We start from the raw sequence: 17,720 nt of genomic DNA on the forward strand, positions 1-17,720 counted from the left end.
CTCTGTACCTGTATAAATAGGCCTATCGCCGCACCTTTCATTTTATGGATCTGCCTTTCAAGGGGACTTAGTATTATGAGAGACTGGGATAAAACATTTTTTATTTTTATATCTCCCAGCAAGGAACCAGAATAAATGATCAACCATTGTATGGAATTTTGCTCTTTATGTTTATAAATGCCATTTTATGTTTATCTTTTATTATAGCTAGTTTTAGTCCAGCATTCTAGGCTGTTCTTCTCTTTTTAATCTTCCACTTGACCATCAGTGCTAGTCATCATTTTGCCATTCTTTCTGGTACTGGCAGATTAGATATGGGTGCCCTCTTAGTTTTTATTCAAATCATTTAGAGAAAATGTTGACTAGGACAGATCCCGTAGTAGAATTCTAGAACTGGAGAATGGTATCCTAGCATCTAATGTCTTGTTGTTCTTTTTTCACAAATTGCCAGAATAAAGCCATCTTTGCCAAATAGCTCATTGCAGATTGGGCTTATGCAGCTCTCAGCTACTTCCCCGCACAAATGTTTTACCTAATAGCTTCATTACAAGAGAATGTCAAGTAAATCTTTAATGTACACTTGTGTTACAGCAACAGTCTTAGTATTTCATCATTGGATACTTAACACAAAGTTATCAGGAGAAAGGGTTATATTGGTTAAAGCAATTTTATTTTTTAATGAGGAATATAAGAACATGGTCATTTTCCATTGGTTATATCAGAACCCCTGTATTAACAAGTTCAAAATACACTTTCTACTTACCATTAATCCAAGAAAAAAAAAAAAGCTATGTGATTTGCATTGAAGAAATATATAATTACGTCTTCTGTAATTATATAAAACATAATTTTAATGTTGATTGTAGAAAACTAAATATTAGTAATTAATTGAGTATGTCTATGTGTCAGGAACGTTTTGAGGTGTTTTAATGTATTATTTATTAGTAAGAATAACTCTACGAAGGAAGTATTATTTATTTGTATCTTTTGCAGATGAGACATTGAAGCAGAGAGAAGTTAAGTAACCTGTTCAAGGTTATATAATCAGTGAGTTTAAGGCTTACCAGGTTCAGTTCTAGAAAATTCTCCAGTATATACTCATGTTGCCACAAATTCTAAGTATCACTGTTCTGCCTAACAAATAGCCATGCCTTTCTTAGAAAGCAACATCATCTCTTTCAATACAATACATCCAGTTCTCCTTGTGTGTGATTCTGTGAGTGAGTGGGCAGTGTTCTTGAGCATGGAATACAAATAATGAAAACCCTGGTGGGTGGAGAAGCCCCCCCCCCCAAAAAAAATAGCTCTTTCTGCTCATTATCTTGCAATCTGTTTTTGATGGGCTTACAAGGGAATTGGGGATGAAAATAGACCCACACCATCTTCTTTATGGTAGGCATCATCATTATCTTCAATTTGGTAGAAAATGTTCTTTTCCTTTTCCAGTATATCTCCCTTGGCCCATAAATAGAAACTTGGCCTTTTAAAATTTATTAAGAAGATAACATGGGTGTTTCCCTCCACCACTGCCTACACCCAACTTTGCTCCTCCTTGTTGGAGGAGAAGTGAATCATATGCCTGGGGTATGACTGGACCTGGTGGAGATCCCCATGAGATCTGCCCTTGTCTAGCTTGAGATGTTGTCTATAGAGTATCTCAATCTTATTGCCATGCAGTAAGTGAATTAGTTAGTCATGGTTTCTTTATCCTGCTCCTGATTAGGTAACATTATTTCAGGATGTGAGGAATATAGAACTCCTTTTGTTCAGGTATGTAACCTGAATTTATAAATCTAGGGGTAAAGTGGCACTATGATTCTTTTACTCCTCTTTCAATATTTACTGAACACCCATCATGTTCATATACTTTTCTAGGTGTTGGAGATTCCACAATGAACAACACTAGCAGTGACTCTGCCCCCAAGGATGATGCATTCTAGTCAAGAAAGACAGACAGACAAAAATATATAAAACCTATCAGATAATACAGAGAGTTGGGAAGAAAAATAAAGTAGGTAAAGAGAAATAGAGAATGCATAGTTGTTTGGTGGAATGGTGTTATTTTCCATAGAGTGGTCGAGGAAAGCCTCTGTGACTGTTTAAAATTTGAGCAGGCAATGAGGAAGTGAGTCCTGTTGCTACCTGGGGTAAGAATATTTTTCTTTTTTTTACAGTAGAAAAGACATAGATTCAACCCAGGTTGAATTGGATTGGATAAAAAAATTGGATCAATTGGATTGGATTAAAAAAATGTGGTACATACACACCATGGAATACTACCCAGTCATAAAAAAGAACAAAGGGCAGCTTAATTTAGGAAGGTAGCAGTGGAGATGGTAAGCATTGATGTATTCTGGATGTCTTTTAAAGGTAGAGGCAATAGATACACATCTTTTGTAACAACGTGGTTGCAGCTAGAGGCCATTATCCTAATAACTAATGCAGAAAACAGAAAACCAAACACAATATGTATTTGGTTGGAGTTAAACATTGAGTAGACGTGAACATGAAGATGAGACTCATACAGACTGAGAAGTACAAGGTGGGAGAGTGAGGGAGGGAGGCAAGGGCTGGAAAACTACCTGTTGTGTACTCACTACCTGGGAAGTAGAACCATTCATACTCCAAACCTCAGCATCATGCAACATGTCTTTGTAACAAACCTGCACATGTACACCTGAACATGTAATAAAAGTTGGAAATAAATAAATAAATGTCTAAAAACTACAGACACTGGCAAGGCTGTCAAGAAAGGGAAATACTTATACATTGCTGGTGGGAATGTAAATTAGTCCAGTCATGTGAAAAGGAATTTGAAGATTTCTCAAAGAGGCAAAGAACTAAGAGTTGAACTACCATTTGATCCAGCAATTCCACTACTGGGTATATACGCAAAGGAAAATAAGTGATTCTACCAAAAAGAATTTTCTAAGAGCAAGTTCAAAAACTTTGAGGAAAGCTAAAATTTCCTCTTTTTATTTTTTTCTTTGAGAGATGTAGGGAGGCCAGTGTGGCTGGAACAGAATGAGTAAAAGAGAAAAATGTAAGAGATGAATACAGAGAGAAAGAAGAAAACAAATTCACACAGGACCTCAATTGCCAAAGTAAAGAATTCTAATTTTTCTTTGTGAGAGATGGGAAAGCAGGAATTTGAAATGTGGGGTAACATAATCTGGCTTATGAATGGAAAAAATAATTCTGAATTTAGTGTGGAATATAGATACCAGGGAGAAATTGTGGACGTAAGGAGAGTGGGTAGGAGGCTATTGTAAAAGTTTAATTAGGAGATAAAGGCAGCTTAAGTTAAGGAGATAGCAGTGGAGGCGATAAGCATTAACCTATTCAGGATGTATTTTAAAGTAAGAGGCAACAGAATTTGCAATAGATTAGTACAGGATTTAATACTGTCCATGTGGTAATTTACATTTTTGTTAAGTAGTTGTTTTAAAATGTATTTTTATTTTTAAAGTTTAAATATACAAATAATTAGAATAGGAAAATACATCCTCATGATCCCAAATTCTACACTCATCCATATTTGACACATTAGCTTTGATTTTCTCCTTTTGTATTTGTTGAATTATTTTAAAGCAATCTAATGGAGAGTAACCTAGAGATTAATACAGGATATCAAAGAGGGAGTAGTGGATGGGATAGCCTGATGTTATAAGAATATGGAGGAGAGACGATCTGTAACTTTTTTTTTTTTTTTTTTTTTTTTGAGACAGAGTATCGCTCTTGTTGCCCAGGCTGGAGTCTAATGGCGTGATCTCGGGTCATCGCAACCTCACCTCCTGGATTCAAGTGATTCTCCTGCCTCAGCCTCTCAAGTAGCTGGGATTACAGGCATGAGCCACCACACCAGGCTAATTTTGTATTTTTAGTAGAGACAGGATTTCTCTGTATTGGTCAGGCTGGTCTCGAACTCCCAACCTCAGGTGATCTGCTTGGCCTCCCAAAGTGCTGGGATTACAGATGTGAGCCACCATGCCCGATTATGATATGGAAATTTTAGTGAAGAAACAGGCAGGATACCTATCCCCACTTTAGGTCCAACAGGATAAGTGTGGTACAGAAAAATAACCACCTTCTAAGTCAGCTGAAGGTAAAATAATGAGCAAATCTAGTTTCTGCCATACAAAAAGGTGAAGGAACTATTCAGATCAGAGACTGAGGGCACATAAGATCTTGCTGATGATGGACTATGGGTAACGAGTTTCAGGAATTGGAGACAGAAGGGAGATGGGGACAAAATAAGAGATTGTCTAGCTATGTCAGGCTTAAACGTGGAGGGCTAAGGTTACCTGTGATTCTAAAGCTTCTTGAGGTAACAAACATAACAATAAAGGCAGTTTCTAGACAGAGAATGGTGGCATGGTTATGGATTTTAGAGTGCAGGGAATTCTGGGTATCAGAGACCCACCACTTCATACTTAGTGGTGGAAACAGGTGGTTAAGGGAAAGATAGTTTTACTCTGAGTTCACATATCTAATTCTCAACTCCCATTGGGCCATGAGTTGATGAGGTAGTGACCAAGCTTCGTTCAAGCATATACTAAAACAAAACAGGACCAATAAAAAACCATACTGTAAATTGTTTTCCATTAACACACGTAGTACACTTTGGGAATCATTGCTCAATACTGTCTCTCTTTGAACCACCTTAACCATGAATGATATCCGGGAAGGTAACAAACAGAAGTAGCTGTAGAGGTTACTTGCTGAACATCACCATAGTGGGTATATGAAAAATACAAAGATGAGAGGAATATGATTTCTCAAGGCGCTTACAGACCTTTGGGGAAAGAGGCATGTAAGTAATCACCCTCGATAGAATGCAGAAGTAAAAGTAATATTTTGTGCAAGTTTAGAAGTGATAAATTCTAGGTATGGGAGGAGTATAGGGCAGTGGGTCTGGGAAGCTGCTATGCAGGAAGTGAAATGTGACCCATTGTTTGAAGGAGGGCTGAAATATCTGTAGAAAGTGAATGAGGAATGGGTAGTTCAGGCAGAAAGAAGAAATTTACAAAGTTGCAAAGACATAAATGTGACTAATCTTTGTCCATCCAGCCAATAGGGCAAAAACTTTTGGGGATTATCTTTGATTTTTCCTTTCTTTCACTCTTGTGACATCTGTCACCAGATCCTATTGGTAACACTTGCACAGTCTCTTGAATCATCCACTCTCTTTTACTCCCACTGCCACATCCTGAGTTCAAGCCTACTTTGTCTTCTTTTCTCTTCCCTAGACTATTGCAACTAACTTCTCACTGGTTTACCTGCTTCTGATCTATCTTCATTCTAATTCCTTTCAGACACTGCTTCTGGAACTCCTTGCTGAGTACAAAACTGTGCTATCTTCCTGCTTAGAGCACTGATGAGTTTACAATGTCGGTCACTCCAGGCCTTTCCACATCTCACCTCAATTTCTTTTCTACTCTAATTTCTGGCCTTACATTCTCTGAGTCACCATGTGTTTTACCCATAATAAACAATTTCGCTCCTTAAATATTGCTTTACTTTTTCCCCCCCCGCTGAGTTTGCATCTTTGCTGAAGCTACCAAGCCCAGCCTTCAGGGTTTTTTCCCTTTCTCTCTGCTTAATTGATCCTCTGAGGTCAAATTCAATGTTACTTCCTTCTGAGAAGCTTTTCTCAACTTCTACCCCTGTCAAAATGAATCACTCTTTAGACATTGCTTCTGCCACGTAGACCATGCTTTGTATCATAATAATTTATATTAATTCCCATTCCTCCACTGTACTGTGACCTCTGCGGAAGAAAAGGCCATGTTTTGGTTACTCTGGGCCTACCAAAGATTCCCCTTAGGAATAGTAAATATGCCCTTTCCATTTCTGGCTCTCTTTATATTATTATCGTATAAAATAATTTTCTTTTATTTAAAGGTATACCGTCTTCTGGAAGTAAAACTCCACAAATTTTAAATCATTTTCGTCATGGCATACAGTCTGATACAGTGCTGAAAGCCACTGAACATGGCTAATTATACGGTGAGTTTCAAAAAATAGATCATAGCATGCCCAAGCAGGTAGTTCGTTTATCATCTGGGAAATTCATAGCCTTGACTTAACTTGTAGACATGTGAGAATTTTTTTTTTTCTTTTTGCTACACCCGTTTTTTAAAATGTTTTCCTTTATAACTGGAGGGAAGTATGTCTTATTTAAGAATAAATTATCTGACTCAGGCAAAAATACAAGATCATATCGAAGATATTTTCAGCATTCAGAAATAGGACACGTTGAGGTCTTGGGAACTGTAACATTAAACGGGGGTGGAAATATATTAAATAGACGAAAGCATAGTGTTTTATGATTCAGTGCATTTCTAGTACTTGGTCCTATGAAGTATTCAGACTGAACTAAGATTCCCATTACAGCTTACTGAAATAATGAACTCTTTGTTGAATTAGGGATAAGAAAGTAAATCATCGTGTCTCCAGTCTTGGCCTGAATCATTCAGCTTCTAGAAGATTTCCCTTCTTTGTCATTAATATAAAATAATAATGGAAGGTTATATATATGAACAGTGAGACTAATAATCATTAGTTATTTAAGTCATGTGACTTCTTGGTCTGAATGTCTTTAAAAAAATACTTTGTTGTAACTTATGATGTGAAACCTGTAAAATATTTAAATGAGCATTGAAATTGACATAATATCCAGGTTTGTGCTTTAAAATCATATGAATTTTAACTGATGAAAAATTTTAAGTTTTCTCAGATTCACACTATTAAGAAATTCTTAAACAATTTTTATGTGCACTTCCATGCTCCTCCCCCACCTAATCTCCAAACTTTGCCGGTCAGTTACCATAGCAGACACTAAACAATGTAGAAAATAGATTTGTTTCCATTGAAGGAATACACATACACGCACACACACACACACACACACACACACACTCAGAGTACATATCTTCAATCATTACAAGTTACTTTGAACAAATTCTGTTTTTGTTCCTCTCTTATTTCACATACACAGGTAACACAGCAAATAAACATTTAAAGGCACAGAAGGATATCTGTAAAGACATTCTTCTCAAAAGCCAGAAATACCTTCGTTTCAGAAGATACATATTATTTTCATTAGCAGGAACACAGAAGAGAGTTTGCATTTTATAATATAAGTACAAATTGTGGAAGCATCTCAGATTGCAGAATCAGGCTATACACATCTGCAGAAAATAATTACATTGTGATCCATGCATGGTTCTTTATGATGTGATGTTCTTGGAATTGTTTGGTATCCTAATTTTCTGAATATTTCCTTGTTTATGTAAATGCTACGAAACTTTCTTTGTTATTTATTTGGAATAAAACAAAGCATAGATGAAAACCTTGTATCAAAAATATGAAGAATAAGTAAAGAATTTGGGGTGAGGGGGAAATGGTCAATCTGTTTGGTTCCTAAAATAAAAACTATGTAATTAAACTTCTTTTAGAAAAAGAATATATATTAACTGATGAAATGAGAAGTAAATAAAAAGGAAGATAAATTTTGCTTTAAAAGTTGTTATATTATTTACAAAATGAAATCAAAGTTGTCATTTTTAGAAATCATGTCAGATGAAGACTAGTTAAAAGAATTGAGAATTTTGTCCTGAAAAAGAGAACTAAAGAAAGATACAAAAGTTTTCAATGTTTAAAGATCTCCTGGAGAAGTAGAAATAGGCCTGTTTTGGATTACACAGACTGGCTTCTGAATGCTGCAATTCCTCAGCCTACCTCTTCCTGTTAACCTTGGGGTGTGTTGCAAATTAAGGAGAAACCAAGTCTGGGGGAGGAAGAGAGAGTTATCAGGAAGGTGTCTGAGTGTGTGAAATCACATCAAGAGTTTTAATGATGGCCTTGCCCTTTGTTCTAGTGTTTCTGCAGAATCTTATTAATAGTAATGATGATAACAATAACAAGATAGAAATAACTTTATTCTTCTAAATACTTTAGAGACTGCAGGTAAAAAAAATGTACCTTGACAATAAAGCAGCAGCCATACTTAGACTATTTTTATTTGGTCATTTAAAAAGATCTCAGCTATGAAAGCAAATACATTTTTACATGAAAAAAAAGACAATCCTAAGATACCGATATATCCAGGATGATTCTGTCTTTGAAACAAAGGTATGATTTCAGAGAATAAATAGGGCTTTATTGAGACAGATATAAATGGAGTCTCACAAATAAGCTGTGATTTTAATGGGCTTCATCATATTGTTCAACTAAAATTAAAAATTTGAGCAATTAAAAAAAATCTCTTATCATTATTGTCTTCCCATTTCATCTTGCTCATTAGAGCTGTTTCTTTGTCATGCCATACCCTTCTTTGAATCACAGTGAGACAAAAACCTGAATATTTTCTTGATTGTATTCTTGCTTGAGACAATGCAAGAAGTACTAAAGTAATACATGTATTTTAAAATAAATATACATTATTCATTTTATAAAATGAGTGTGTATTCATATATACAAATATAGAGAGACAGAGTCTTTCAGAGCAAAATATTCAACAGTTACAAAGGTAATAAAATTATTCATAACACTGGTCTCATAGATGTTTGCTGTAAATAGACATATGTAGAAAATCATTTAGGGGAAGGCCAAATTTACTACCAAGTGATTTCTCTAGAGAGTGTTATTTATGAATGCTCTTAGTTGCATCAAAAGAAAAACTTATAGAGATCATATTACATTTTCATACAGGTTTTATAATTGCTTACACAAAGGTACTGTCCAATTTTGACAATATGTTCTTGCTAGAATGTTACTAGCAAGAGTGTAAATGTATATTGACATGCTTACTAAAATTCATTTGCATTTGATCTACCTCTATCTCTGTCTACTGTTCTCCTCTCCTATAAGCAAACTGCAAATCTTTATCTTCCTCCCTTTCCTTCTTTTTTCCTCAATACTTCAGTAAGGAATTACAATTTTGAAATCAGTTGTTTATTGATGGTTTCCTAGACACTGTCACAGGTACTGCTGTACTCTGCAGGATGTTGTTTTACCACACTCTGTTGCAGAGTCTGTTGGATACACATTCTTTTGCATGGTTCAGGGGATTTAGTGAAGAATGGCACCTTGTCAAGGAGTGCAGCATTGGGACAGTTGTGATGTGTATACATGTAAACATATGCACACACCTGACTATAATACAGTGTTTGCAATGGCACAAGGAAAGTGTTGTAACAGTTAGAAGAGGTAGCCCTTATTTCTGACAGGCATGGTCTTAAAAGCTTCATGAAGAAGGCTTCATGAAGAAGGCTACACTTGAGCTCAGCTTTGAAGTATTGGCAATCTGTCAAAGAAAATGATAGGGAGGAGAAGAATTTAGGTGAAAACAAATACTTTTTAAAATTAAAAGTCATTTATTTTTAGTTTTCATGTGTGGCTACATGATTCAACTCTAATAAATTTTTGCGTGGGGTGTGAGGTAAAGGTTAATATTAATTCTTTTCCTCTATTTATTCAATCATTCTAGAACTACTTGCTATCTAGACTTTCCTTTATCTGTTTAATTGTCTTGGCTCTCCTGTCAAAAATAAGTTGACTTTATATGTGTGGGTTTATTTCTGGACTCTTCTATTCCATTGATCTATCGATCTGTCCTTGCACTTATCCTGTCTTGATTACTGTTGTTTGGTAGTAAGTCTTAAAATTAGGTAGCTTTCGTCCACCACATTTGCTTTTAATTTTTAAGATGATTTTTGAATATTTTAAATCTTTTGAATTTTCATTTAACTTTCAGAATCAGCCTGTTAATTTCCGTAAGAAAGCATCAGCAGTTTGCTTCTTGGATAAGCAAAGACTTTTAAGATTCTATAAAGCAGGGACCGCTGGGAAGATGGTCGACTAAGAACAGCTCAGGATTTCAGCTCCCAGTGAAAGTGCAGAGGGTTAGTGGACGCCACACTTCCGGATGAATTTTTATTGCCCACAGACCAGGAGATTCCCAGGTGGAGGGGTTGCCAGCACCACTGTTTTGGCCAGGGCAGCTGTTTCGGCCCGGGGGGCTGAGTTGGCCCACGTGGTTACTTTGACTGCGCCCTGGTGTGGCGGTTCTCCGTACAAAAGCCACTGGTCTGGGAGCCCTCTTAGCGGGCGACTGGAGCCCTGAGATGGCAGAGTTGCTCATTCATCTGAAAGAGTGAGCCAGGCCAGGAGATTCCTAGGGGAAAAAACCGCCAGAAACCTCAGCACCGCTGTTTCAGCCAGTTCAGCGACTCGCGGCACGGGAGACCCCGGCGCCTTTTCAACAGGCAACTGGAACGCTGGGTCGGTCAACTGAAAAAAATTTAAAAAAGCCTCTGAGTCAGGGGGGCCAGGTGATCAAGCTCAGTTGGTCCCACTTGCTCCCCACACCCCCACCACCACCACCAAAAAAAAAAACAGTAATTGAAAACGCTCTGGGTTGAGCATTTCACAGCAAGCGCAGCTGAACCTGGGACGGTCCAGCTCTGTGGGGGAGGGGCGTCCTCCATTACTGAGACTCTCCACCACTACGGAGACAGCCTGCCATCGCTGAGGCAGCCTGCCATTGCTGAGGTAACCCGCCGTTGCCGAGGCAACCTGCCACTACAGAAAGAGTCCGCCATGACAGAGGCGGGGCCACCATTGCCGAGGCAGTTCTAACTACATCCATATAAACAGGACTGCAGGGAAGATCAAACGGCAGCTGGGTGGAGCCCACAGCAGCTCAGCAAAACCTTTGCAGGCAGACAGTGACTAGGTGGGCTGTTAGCTGGGCAGGGCAGCTCTGAAAGAAAAAGAAAAGGCAGCAGCGCAATGGAAACTCATACAGCCCTAACTCCCCGGGACAGAGCACCTGGGAACAAAAAGTGGTTTATGAGTTCAGCTGCAGCAGACCTAAACGTACCTGCCCAGCAGCTCTGAATGAACAACGGAGCTCACAGATCAGGACTTGAGCCCCAATAAAGGACAGACGGTCTCCTCAAGCAACTCCCTGACCCCTATAGATCCAAAGAGTCACCTCATAAAGGAGAGAACAGACTGACATTTGGCGAGCATCATTCTGGGACAAAGATAGCAGAAGAGGAAACTGGTAGCAACCCTTACTGTTCTGCAGCTGCTGCAGGTGATCCCCAGGCAAGCAGGGCCTGGATTGGACCTCAGCAGTCCTACAGCATAGGAGCCAGACTGTTAGAAGGAAAGATTAAAAAAAAAAAAAAAAAAAAAAGTAACTTCAGCACCCACAAACTGCAGGCTCACTCAGAGACCCAATCTGAAAGACAGTAACTACAAAGACAACAGTGGATAAACCCACAAAAATGGGAAGAAACCAGTGCAAAAAGGATGAAAACTCCCAAAACCAGAACACCTCTCCTCCTAAAAGGTATCACAACTCCTCACCAGCAAGGGAACAAGACCAGATGGAGAAGGATTGTGATGAAATGACAGAATCAGACTTCAGAAGGTGGGTAGTAAGAAACTACAGTGAGCTAAAAGAACATGTTCTAACCCAATGCAAAGAAACTTAGAACGTTGAAGAAAGATTTGATGAAATGCTAAGGAGAATGGACAATGTAGAGAGTAATATAAGTGAATTGATGGAGCTGAAAAACACAACACGAGAACTTCACGAAGCATGCACAAGGTTCAACAGCCGAATTGACCAAGCAGAAGAAAGGAAAAAAGATTAAAGATCAACTCAATGAAATAAAACGAGAAAGCAAGAATAGAGAAAAAAGGGCAAAAAGGAATGAAAAAAATCTTCAAGAAATGTGGGACTATGTGAAAAGACCTAATCTACATTTGATAGGTGTACCTGAATGTGACGAAGAGAATGAATCCAAGCTGGAAAATACTCTTCAGGATATTATCCAGGAAAACTTCCCCAACCTAGCAAGGCAGGCCAATATTCAAGTCCAGGAAATACAGAGAACACCACAAAGATATTCCTCAAGAAGAGCAACCCCAAGGCACATAATAGTCAGATTCACCAGGGTTGAAATTAAAGAGAAAATGCTAAGGGCAGCCAGAGAGAAAGGTCGGGTTACCCACAAAGGGAAGCCAATTAGACTCATAGCAAATCTCTCAGCAGAAATCCCACAAGCCAGAAGAGAGTGGGAGCCAATATTCAACATCCTTAAAGAAAAGAACTTTCAACCCAGAATCTCCTATCCAGCCAAACTAAGCTTCATAAGTGAAGGAAAAATAAAATCCTTTGTGAACAAGCAAGTACTCAGAGATTTCATCACCACCAGACCTGCTATATAAGAACTCCTGAAAGAGGCTCTACACATATAAAGGAACAACCAGTACCAGCCACTCCAAAAACATACCAAATTGTAAAGAGCATCAACATAATCAAGAATCTGCATCAACTAACCAACAAAACAGCCAGCTAGCATAAAAATGGCAGTATCAAATTCACACATAACAATACTATCCCTAAATGTAAATGGACTAAATGCCCCAATCAAAAGACACAGACTGGCAAATTGGATAAAAAGCCAAAACCCATCAGTGTGCTGTATCAAGGGTACACAAAGGCTCAAAATAAAGGGATGGAGTAAGATCTACCAAGCAAATGGAGAGCAAAAAAAAGCAGGAGTTGCAATTCTCATCTCTGATAAAATAGACTTTAAAGCAACAAAGATCAAAAGAGACAAAGAAGGACATTAAATAATGGTAAAAGGATCACTGCAACAAGAAGAGCTAACAATCCTAAATATATATGCACCCAATACAGGAGCACCCAGATACATAAGGCAAGTTCTTAATGACTTACAAAGAGACTTAGACTCCCACACAATAATAGTGGGAGACTTTAACACCCCACTGTCAATATTAGACAGATCAACCACACAGAAAATTAACAAGGATATCCAGGACTTGAATTCAGGCCTGGACCAAGCAAACGTAATAGATATTTACAGAACTCTCCACCCCAAATCCACAGAATATACATTCTTCTCAGCACCACATCACACCTACTCTAAAATCGACCACATAATTGGCAATAAATCACTCCTCAGCAAATGCAAAAGAACGGAAATCATAACAAACAGTCTCTCAGACCACAGTGCAATCGAGTTAGAACTCAGAATGCAGAAACTAAGTCAGAACCACACAGCTTCATGGAAACTGAACAACTTGCTATTGAATGTTGACTGGATAAACAATGAAATGAAGGCAAAAATAAAGATGTTCTTTGAAACCGAGAACGAAGACACAACATACCAGAATCTCTGGGACACATTTAAAGCAGTCTCTAGAGGAAAATATATAGCAATAAGTGCCCACATGAGAAGCAAGGAGACATCTAAAAATGAAACCCTAGCATCAAAATTGAAAAAGCTAGAGGAGAAAGATCAAAAAAACTCAAAGCCTAGCAGAAGACAATAAATAACTAAGATCAGAGCAAAACTGAAGGAGATACAGACACATAAAACCCTTCAAAAAATCAATAAATCCAGGAGCTGGTTTTTCAAAAAGATCAACAAAATAGACAGACCACTAGCCAGATTAATAAAAAAGAAAAAGAAGAATAACCAAATTGATGCAATAAAAAATGATAAAGGGGATATCACCACAGATTCCACAGAAATTCAAAATATCATCAGAGACTATTACAAGCAACTCTATGCACATAAACTAGTAAACCTGAAAGAAATGGATAAATCCCTGGACACCTGCATCCTCCTAAGCCTAAACCCGGAAGAAGCCGAAACCCTGAATAGACCAATAACAAGGTCTGAAGCTGAGGCAGCAATTAAGAGCCTACCACCCAAAAGAGCCCAGGTCCAGATGGGTTCACAGCCGAATTCTACCAGACATACAAAGAGGAGCTGGTACCATTCCTTCTGAAACTATTCCAAATAATCCAAAAAGAGGGAACCCTTCCCAAATCATTTTATGAGACCAACATCATCCTGATACCAAAACCCAGCAAAGATTCAACAAGAAAAGAAAACTTCAGGCCAATATCCATGATGAACATAGATGCAAAAATCTTCAATAAAATACTGTAAAGCCGATGGCAACAGCACATCAAAAAGCTTACCCACCATGATCAAGTAGGATTCATCCCAGGGCTGGTTCAACATACGCAAGTCTGTAAACGTAATTCACCACATAAGCAGAACCAAAGACAAAAACCACATGATTATCTCAACTGATGCAGAGAAGGCCTTTGACAAAATTCAACAGTCCTTTATGCTAAAAACCCTCAATAAACTAGATATTGATGGAATGTATCTCAAAATAATAAAAGCTATTTACAACAAACCAACAGCCAATATCATACTGAATGGGCAAAAACTGGAAGCATTCCCTTTGAAATCTGGAACTAGACAAGGATGCCCTCTCTCACCACTCCTATTCAATATAGTACTGGAAGTTCTAGCCAGAGCAATCAGGCAAGAAAAAGAAATAAAGGGTATTCAAATAGGAAAGGAGGAAATCAAATTGTCTCTATTTGCAGATGACATGATTGTATATCTAGAAGACCCCATCATCTCAGCCCAAAATCTCCTGAAACTGATAAGCAACTTCAGCAAAGTCTCAGGATACAAAATCAATGTGCAACAATCACAAGCTTTCCTGTACACCAGTAACAGACTTAAAGAGAGCCAAATCAAGAATGAACTGCCATTCACAACTGCTACAAAGAGAATAAAATACCTAGGAATAGAACTAACAAGGAACATAAAGGACCTCTTCAAGGAGAACTACAAGCCACTGCTCAACAAAATAAGAGAGGATACAAACAGATGGAGAAACATTCCATGTTCACGGCTAAGAAGAATCAATATCGTGAAAATAGCCATACTGCACAAAGTAATTTACAGATTTAACGCTATTCCCATCAAGCTACCAATGACCTTCTTCACAAAACTGGAAAAAAACACCTTAAACTTCATATGGAACCAAAAGAGAGCCCGCATAGCCAAGTCAATTCTAAGCAAAAAGAACAAAGCAGGAGGCATCACACTACTGGACTTCAAACTATACTACAAGGCTACAGTAATTAAAACAGCATGGTACTGGTACCAAAACAGAGATATAGATGAATGGAACAGAACAGAGGCCTCGGAGGAAACACAACATATCTACAACCATCTGATTGTTGACAAACCTGACAAAAACAAGCAATGGGGAAAGGATTCCCTGTTCAATAAATGGTGTTGGGAAAACTGGCTAGCCATGTGCAGAAAGCAGAAACTGGACCCCTTCCTGACACCTTACACTAAAATTAACTCCAGATGGATTAAAGACTTAAACGTAAGACCTAACACCATAAAAACCCTAGAAGAAAATCTAGGCAAAAGCATTCAGGACATAGGTGTAGGCAAGGACATCATGACCAAAACATCAAAAACATTGGTAACAAAAGCCAAAATAGACAAATGGGACCTAATCAAACTCCACAGCTTTTGCACGGCAAAAGAAACAGTCATTAGAGTAAATCCACAACCAACAGAATGGGAAAATATTTTTGCAGTCTACCCATCTGACAAGGGGCTGATATCCAGAATTTAGAAAGAACTAAAACAGATCTACAAGAAAAAAACAAACAAGCCCATTCAAAAGTGGATGAAGGATATGAACAGACACTTTACAGAAGAAGACATACAGAAGGCCAACAAACATATGAAAAAATGTTCATCATCACTGGTCATTAGAGAAATGCAAATCAAAACTACATTGAGATACCATCTCATGCCAGTTCGAATGGCGATCATTAAAAAATCTGGAGACAACAGATGCTGGAGAGGATGTGGAGAAATAGGAACACTTTTACACTGTTGGTGGGAGTGTAAATTAGTTCAACCATTGTGGAAGACAGTCTGGCTATTCCTTAAGGACCTAGAAATAGAAATTCCATTTGACCCAGCAATCCCATTACTGGATATATATCCAAAGGATTATAAATCATTCTGCTATAAGGACACATGCACAGGAATGTTCATAGCAGCACTGTTTACAATAGCAAAGACCTGGAACCAACTCAAATGCCCATTGATTGTAGACTGGACAGGGAAAATGTGGTACATATAGAACCATGGAATATTATGCAGCCATCGAAAACGATGAGTTTGTGTCCTTTGTAGGGACATGAATGAACCTGGAAACCATCATTCTCAGCAAACTGACACAAGAGCAGAAAATCAAACACCGCATTTTCTCTCTCATAGGTGTGTGATGAACAATGAGAACACATGGACACAGGAAGGGGAGCACTACATACTGGGGTCTGTTGGAGGGAAATGGGGGAGGGACAGCAGGGGGTGGGGAGGTGGGGGAGATAGCATGGGGAGAAATGTCAGATATAGGTGAAGGGGAGGAAGGCAGCAAATCACACTGCTATGTGTGTACCTATGCAACAATCTTGTATGTTCTTCACATGTACCCCAAAACATAAAATACAATAAAAAAAAAAAAGAATTATTCAAGCCTAAGAAGATATACCTACTGTAAGGATGGGTTTTGGTATCAATTTTTGGTATCAATCTATGTTTATACATAGAAAATGCTGTCTGTGTGCTTAGCTGTCAAATAAGGAGATTAGGGGACAGTTAAATGGAATCAATGATGTCATAAGGAGTGGTGGAATTCTAATTCAGAGACATAAGGAGAAGACTGACCAGCTTCTTCTGAAGACTTCTGCCCTCTAAAGACTAAGGCCTAATTCCATTGGCTTATTTGAATTCCTTGGTGCTAAGTCCATTTTCAGACAAAGTTTCTGTGGGAAGAGCTATGGAAAAAGAAATCTCTCCTTGCAAAGTGAACTAGAATTACCAGCCCTTCAGCTGTAGCTGAAGGTGGGAGCCCATGGAACCTCAGAAGCTGCTGATAATTGGATTTTTGCTGTGCTCTCTAACTTGCCTCTTGTTGGAGAGAGTAGCTTCTTCTCCTTCGCCTTTGTCTGCCTTGGGAATACAAGAAAAAGCAGGAGTGAAACCACGCTCAGGGGGTAATCACAGGTCCTGGCTGAGCGACTTCAGGGATTACTTATGGGATCTTATCAAGTGTGCCTTACCTCCAGCAGCCATTGTTGCTTTCTTTCTCACCTCAGCACTAATGGGGATCCTCTGCTGCTTCACCATTCTTGTAGTTGACCCAGTCCAGTGAAGAACGAGAAGTTCTATAGGGCAAGTGTGGTCTCTCCTGTTGGACTCCAAAAGAGTGGGGCATTTGCTGTCTGCTTAAAATGAGGAAGTATCTTCAGTTAAAATTAAATTGTCTTCCAACTTAAATTATCTTTGCCTTCATTTTCTCCTTCAAAAGTTGCAATTTAAAAATGCGAATAGCCTTATTACAATTTTGGTTATAAAAGTAATAAATATTCACTGCAAAAAAAATTTGAGAAATACAGAGAGAAGAAGAGTATCCATAATTCTAGCACCTACAAATAAACACCATTAACATCTTGATGCGCCTCCCTTCAGTGTTTTTTCTATGTATGTATTATCAGTTTTCCAAAGTCTGTTCTGTGAACCAATGCTTCTGTTTTAATAAAAGTCATGAAACAGTGAAAGAAAAATAGATTCTATAAAGCTCTAACATTAAAGAAAAAATATCATAAATTGGACTTTGTTCAGATTAAAAATCTCTGCTCACCATAAGATATTAAAAATAAAAAAGGTAAAATGCACAAAGAGAAAATGTCTGCAAAACGTATAAGGAATTTGTATCTAGATTACATAGTCATTACACATCAATAATAAAAGGACAAAATCTAT

The 17,720-nt window shown here is 38.0% G+C and overlaps 1 protein-coding gene across 1 annotated transcript; it reads left to right on the forward strand.

Moving 5' to 3' along the window:
• The first annotated feature begins 16,599 nt into the window (after positions 1 to 16,599).
• Positions 16,600 to 17,513, forward strand: LOC101052777 (small integral membrane protein 9-like). Its single transcript, XM_003927878.4, has one exon. The coding sequence runs from the start codon at positions 16,810 to 16,812 to the stop codon at positions 17,107 to 17,109; it is 300 nt and encodes a 99-aa protein (XP_003927927.3). The 5' UTR covers positions 16,600 to 16,809; the 3' UTR covers positions 17,110 to 17,513.
• Positions 17,514 to 17,720: the final 207 nt, after the last annotated feature.

This window comes from Saimiri boliviensis, chromosome 7 (assembly GCF_048565385.1).
Source record: "Saimiri boliviensis isolate mSaiBol1 chromosome 7, mSaiBol1.pri, whole genome shotgun sequence".
Taxonomy (NCBI): domain Eukaryota; kingdom Metazoa; phylum Chordata; class Mammalia; order Primates; family Cebidae; genus Saimiri; species Saimiri boliviensis.

Excerpts from the sequence above, each read along its gene's own strand:
- LOC101052777 (XM_003927878.4), top strand. The coding sequence starts at position 16,810 with ATGGAACCTCAGAAGCTGCTGATAATTGGATTTTTGCTGTGCTCTCTA.